This window comes from Suncus etruscus, chromosome 17, assembly GCF_024139225.1.
Source record: "Suncus etruscus isolate mSunEtr1 chromosome 17, mSunEtr1.pri.cur, whole genome shotgun sequence".
NCBI classification, from domain to species: Eukaryota; Metazoa; Chordata; class Mammalia; order Eulipotyphla; family Soricidae; genus Suncus; species Suncus etruscus.
In genome coordinates this window covers 18,667,853-18,673,971 of record NC_064864.1, presented here as the reverse complement: position 1 = coordinate 18,673,971, position 6,119 = coordinate 18,667,853, and the positions used below count along the sequence as shown (strand labels likewise).

Genomic DNA, 6,119 nt, shown 5'->3' with positions numbered 1-6,119 from the left:
CTCGTCAGTTTTCGATGTTTCAGAACAATGTGATCCTGCATGTCCCTTCAGTCTGGTTGGTCTCCTGCTTCATCAGATGTATGATTTCGTTGTACACACGCTGAGGAGCATCCAAGCCCCATATGAAATCCACATGAGCCCATTCTGGAATGTTCTTATGGTAAATGAGGTTCCCCACTTCGGAGAGGAGTGTTTTCACATCTTGTGGGCTGGAGAGCCAGTCCTGACCTCCCGTCCACATAGCTGTAGGGACCATCATATCGCTGACTCTGTACCTTATAGGAGTTGGCTAGAGAAAAGAAATAGTTTAATCTTTACGTGGCATTTTGACTTCCAGGTTCCTGCATCACATTTTGAATAAACAAGATAAACAAGACCTCTTGTTGCTATGAAATACAACTGGACCCTTGAGCCTTATGAAAGTGCATTAAGAGTGTAGTTGGAGAAATAACTACAATAACAACTATCATGACAATGGTAATGAGTGAGAGAAGTTGAATGGCCTGTCTCAAATACAGGCAGGGGAAGGAGGGAGATGGGGACATTGGTGGTGGGAAGGCTGCTCTGGTGAAGGAGAGTGTTCTTTTTATGACAGAAACCCAACTACAAACATGCTTGTAACCAGGGTGCTTAAATAAAAATATTTTTAAAGAAAAAATATCTGTTTCAGCTCTTTCATGAAGTTACATAAAACTATATGAATTTAGTGACTCCCTTGCTTTTTAATCTGTGAAATTCACAGATTAGAGGTTATTACTACCTCTAATAACATACTTAGATTAAGTGAGAAAACATGTAAATTGCCTGGTACTTTAACATTTAGTACTTTAACTTTTAGTCTATGAAAGATAATATTCTGGTCCCTTTAAAAGATAATTTAACAAACATTTAATGAGGTCAGGGTTAAAGCTATTAAAGAGACAAAAGCAAAAAAATCATAGAATCTATCAGGGAGCCCTGTAGTTTCTCCTTAAGGTTCAAAGCCCCTGGTAAAACCAGCATGGAAGAAACATTAAGGGCACTGGAACTCAGGAAATTGAATCAATGAGAGGTAAGAAAGATATTTTTGCTCCAATTCTCATCCCCCTCCCAAAATAAAGGGTATATAAGATTCCTGATGGCTGAGATATATTCTTATTTTTAGCACAAACTAGTAGAATGGACTTGCTTACTAGGATGTTAGGTTAATTAAAACAGGGATTTTAATAGAAATGTGAATGTCCACTTCTCACTTAGATAATAAAAACTGAAGCTGAATGTCCAATCTAGCAGTTTTTATTCCTCTGTGTGAGGAATTCCTCTAAGAATTTAGAGTTATAACAACTTAGCTATGAAAGATTGGAATAATTAATGAAGTCAGTTACATATGTTTTTTTTTAATCTTGTCAGCAAAAAGAATTGATTGTTAGGTTTTAGCTCTTAAATTTCTGTAATTATACTAAAATAGCTCAATATGTGTGTTTTCTTTGTTTCATAAACATTTTCTAGTCTCGCTCCAGACCTCCATTTTTTTAAAGCACCTTATCAAGTATTGATAAATTACACTGATATTTGGAATACATTCTTTAAAGGTAGTTTTAAATATATACTGATACAAATATTTTAAAGCCCTATAATTTAGAATTTGCTAATCAAGATGCCAATGTCTATTAATTTCCTTGTCTTTTCTGTTGATGTACAGATGTGACTATTAAGTGTGATATGCATCTCTGTTTACTTCACTCTTATGACCTTATGTTTTGTCCATATTTGTTTATGTCTATACAAAAGCTAATCAATAAACTTTAGTGAGGATTTTACTTAGAATAGTATAATAGCTCAACTGATTGATGTCATTTATTTTAAAATGTAATTCAAAGATTGACTACATATTTTTCTTAGGTAATGTATTCGACTTTTTCTCTATTTTTACAACCAAGTCAAAGATCCATTTAAAAATGGTCTGGGAGCACTCTGAAGAATTTTGATAGTTCAACAATTTTTATTTTAAGCATTAGAAATGGAGGTCTGAAGTGTCAAAATTAGCCAATTATGATCCAACAAGTTGTTTCAAGATGAACATAATAAATCTCAATTACCATTAACTTTTGTTTTTTCTGCTACAATACGAAACATTCCTATAGTTAACTTTATTTGTGGGTGGTTTTGTCTCCGAAGGCTCTTTCTGGATCACTGAAAGCCTCCACAGATTCTTAATTTTATTTACTAAATCTACCTCATCTTGGTGACAAAGATGCCTCATTCAAAAAGTTCTACTCCATTATAAAATATTTTTGTTTACTTGTTTTTAATTTCATATGCTCTTGAATAGGATTTGAGGTTTCCCATATTTTTTATTAATCAAGCCTGAAATGATTACCTTCTACTTGAATTCTTTTATTTTATTCACATCTCTAGAATAAACACTTATTACTTCCTTATGCATTTCAAGTGATATATTTTCCAAGATGGTTTCTGATTCCCTTACCTGATTACTTTTCTCCAGGTTTTTGGTCTCACTCCCCCAGTCAAAAGCCCGAAGCTCTCCAGAATTAACTACCTAAAAGGAAACAAAAATGTATAGAAATTTCAAATGATTCCCTGGGTAGAGGGAAGCATTACCGCATAAACACTGGAGCAGGAAGTGAGGGCTTAAGTTCTCAGATTGCTTCTCCATCAGTCTTAATATTTTCTTTCCAAGAGGACAAAAGCCTGAATAAAGCCCTTCAAGGAGAAAAATGTATGTACTGTGGAAATATTTGTTCACTGTGTTCTATAACTCTAGAATGTGTATCCATGTGGTAGACGGAGGATGTTCATACTTTGTGCAACTTTCTGTTCTGTAATGGAAAAGTTCACACAGGTGGAGTTGACACAGGTGGTGATTCTGAGAGAATATGATAAAAATGAAGTCCTTTCTCTTTCAAATACTTCCCATAATTCTCCCCACACCATTCCCAAAAGTAACAGTGACCTTGAAGAATAATTAGATTAGGTTCTCATTTGTTATAAAAATAGGTGAGATCAAGATTCAAAATTTATAGATGGTATCAGATCTGTTAAAATATTTTCTTTTGGGGTCGGAGAGATAGCACAGCGGTGTTTGCCTTGCAAGCAGCCGATCCAGGACCAAAGGTGGTTGGTTCGAATCCTGGTGTCCCATATGGTTCCCCATGCCTGCCAGGAGCTATTTCTGAGCAGATAACCAAGAGTAATCCCTGAGCACCGCTGGGTGTGGCCCCAAAACAAACACAAAAAAAACAAAAAAAATATTTTCTTTAAATTAAGAGCTCCATTTATTTTTTTTTAAATATTATTTTAGTAGATGAGACTCTTAAGTTAGTTACACACTTGTTTTTTGTCTTTCTCTCCATCCTTATTTCCACTGATGAGTGATTAAATTCACCTACAATGAGCAGTGTTAGGTTCTGTGCTTCCTAAAGGTAAAACAACAATTAGCACTCACATTGCCCTTGAAACACAGCTCTGAACGTTTTTCCTCAGATCCACTGCACTGCCCTTACAGACAGACAGCTTAGGTGGCTGGTAGACTCCTGGAACTGAAAGCTGAGGTTGTGGTACAAAGAACTCTTACGAAGAACTCTTTGGGTATTTAGGTCCTATCCTAGCATTTTCATTGCTGTTTAACTATCCTTCTGATGAATGTGCAAAAATATCTCCCACCTCACTTCTGAGGTGGCTAGAGAGAGAAAAGTCTTCACTGGTACCATCTGAAATCACACTTCAGACAAATACTTTTCTCCCATCACCCAAAGAGTTTTATTTTTCTTCACTTATGTTGGGGAAGAAATAAAGTTTTTATTCAAACTTATTTAGGAAGATGTGAAAAGGAGAGAAAGAGAGAAGTACAAAATACAGGTCTGAGCGAGAATACTGGCAGCTCAATAGTGAAAACAAGCAAACACAGAAACATGGAGGCTAAAAAGGTGACATGCATGTTTAAGGGAAAGCATAGTCTTGAAGAGCAAGTCACTCCTGAAAGGTTTTAATATTTCAACCTATAGTTGAAACACTTGAAATATAGGATCACATTGCATTTGCTCTACGAAGAATACCCTGGATTATTCCAGAGAAACAATTAATAAAACCACTTGGGAAAGATCATGTACTTGCACGTTCTTACCTGTCCCCAGTGGAGGATATTTTGCACAGATGTGCCAGCCTGTGAGTGTGCAACGTAGACATTTGCTCGGCTCTGTAACAAATCATCTAGACTTAGACAAATTTTCATTGTTTTATGTCAAGTAATGGGATTGATTATATTAACAGCAGTTGGCCACAAAACAGCATATTTATAATACATATACACATTACTATAATGCTAGTGAGTTCTTGGGCAGCTGCATTTTCCATCTGAATAGAGCTTTCCATTATATACATCTGGTCTCTTTTACAATTATTTTTAAATTAAGGATATGAACTCTAGAACCAGACTGTATTCAATCCTAACTCTATCACCCAATCTGTTGGGGAATAATTAGAAAGGGTTATTTCGAGTCACTAAATCTCAGATTACTATTCTATAGTGTGGGGGATATAGCTAAAGGTTGTCTCACCGAGAATAAGTTAGGAGTCTAGGAATGTGTCTTAGTGACTCAGTGGCAGAGCCTTGTGTGTATGAGATCATGAGACTATGAGATTGATGGCATTGATCCACCTTGCTGAAAGAACTGCTGTTGTGAAATCTGGGGCTTAAGTGTGATCTCTGGTGCAGAACAACCAAGTAGGTGACCAAGTACATTGTAACAAGCACAAGGACAACAACAACAACGATAACAACAACAACAACAACAATAAAAGCAGGTAGGGGAAGAAAACTAAAAGGAATAACTCAGCTTAATGCAAAGGGATTTATCTTATCCTGATACATAATAAATATTTATCAGTGGTAGTTCTCTATTCCATTATTAATTTTTTTAAAAGAACATGTCTTCAGAAATTAAGGACATTTTCCACAGGTGACTAGAATTACTACTGGCATAACTTCCTCTATTATGTTTCCTTGAGGACTGTCCCAGGTACACATTTCTGCCATGCTCAAGGCTTCTCCCATTAATGGTGTGGTCTACAGCAAACGACAAGTTGACTAAATGTCCCTTATTTGGACAGTTACAAAGGATTGCACAACTTCACAACTTTCTGTGGCATCAGCTAAGACTTCTACTAAGTTTTTAAAGAATTATAAAATATATAATATTTTTTAACATTTTCATCTCCAGCTGTTAATTCAAGAGCATAACCCCAAATCATTCTACATACTCAACTCCATTTGAGGTTTCTTGGGGAACCTACATGACAACACTCACCAGCTATTAACTATGAGAACCTCAGAAGTCTTAAGCTATAAATCCAAAGAACCCAAGTAGAAGGAGGAGGTGAATAATGCACAGCTATTCTCTTTTGACTATTCAGTTTAATCACTTTATAAAAATCTTTGAATTCACTGTAGCTAAGCTTCTTTCACATTTCTTTCATCTACTGGGTCAGAAAGATAGTATAGGGTCCTAGATACTTGCCTTTCAGACTGCTCAGTCTAGCTTCAACCCCAGTACCACATATGATACTCAGAGCACTACCAAGGGCTTCTCCTGCACTCAGAACAAAAACTCTCCTCAATACAACAGGCTATGGACCAACCTCCTCTTTCCCTAAACTAAAAAGCTACTTCCTTTTATAATTTTTAAAATTCCTTATGATAAGATCATCTCAGTCCACATTGAGAAATTTTCTGCATATTACTATAATTTGAAATAAAGTAAATTACTAGCATTTACCATTTTTCAAAATATTCACAGGAATAAGTTTAGTCTCCATGAGAAAGACTATAACTCCTAGCTTGGCTTTGGGAAATGGAAAATGGCAAAGGCTCCCACTTACCATGTTCATGTTGTTTATGTTAAATCCTCCCATAAGTAACAGGAGATTGCTACAAATCTGATCAAGAATCACCTGGCCACAGAGGTAAATCGCAACGTTTTTGAGAAAACGGGTCTGATACAGAAATTCTTTTCTGCCAAACAATCCCTGTAAAAATAGGAAGTGGAATTAAGTGATTAGCAAAAAGTCAGAAAGAAGTGGTCCTCCGGTAAAAGCATGTCTTAGATATTTGAGCTGGAAGA

The 6,119-nt window shown here is 35.9% G+C and overlaps 1 protein-coding gene across 1 annotated transcript in view; it reads right to left on the bottom strand.

The window, feature by feature from the left end:
- Window positions 1-19: 19 nt before the first annotated feature.
- The window catches only part of LIPM (lipase family member M), a 29,420-nt gene continuing 23,320 nt past the window's right edge, over window positions 20-6,119 (bottom strand). Inside the window, exons 6-9 of the mRNA XM_049764567.1 lie at window positions 5,878-6,024; window positions 4,124-4,195; window positions 2,468-2,539; window positions 20-289 (exon numbers count right to left, since the gene is read on the bottom strand). Coding sequence (XP_049620524.1) covers window positions 20-289; window positions 2,468-2,539; window positions 4,124-4,195; window positions 5,878-6,024 — 561 coding nt within the window. The remainder of the gene's footprint in view (window positions 290-2,467; window positions 2,540-4,123; window positions 4,196-5,877; window positions 6,025-6,119) is intronic.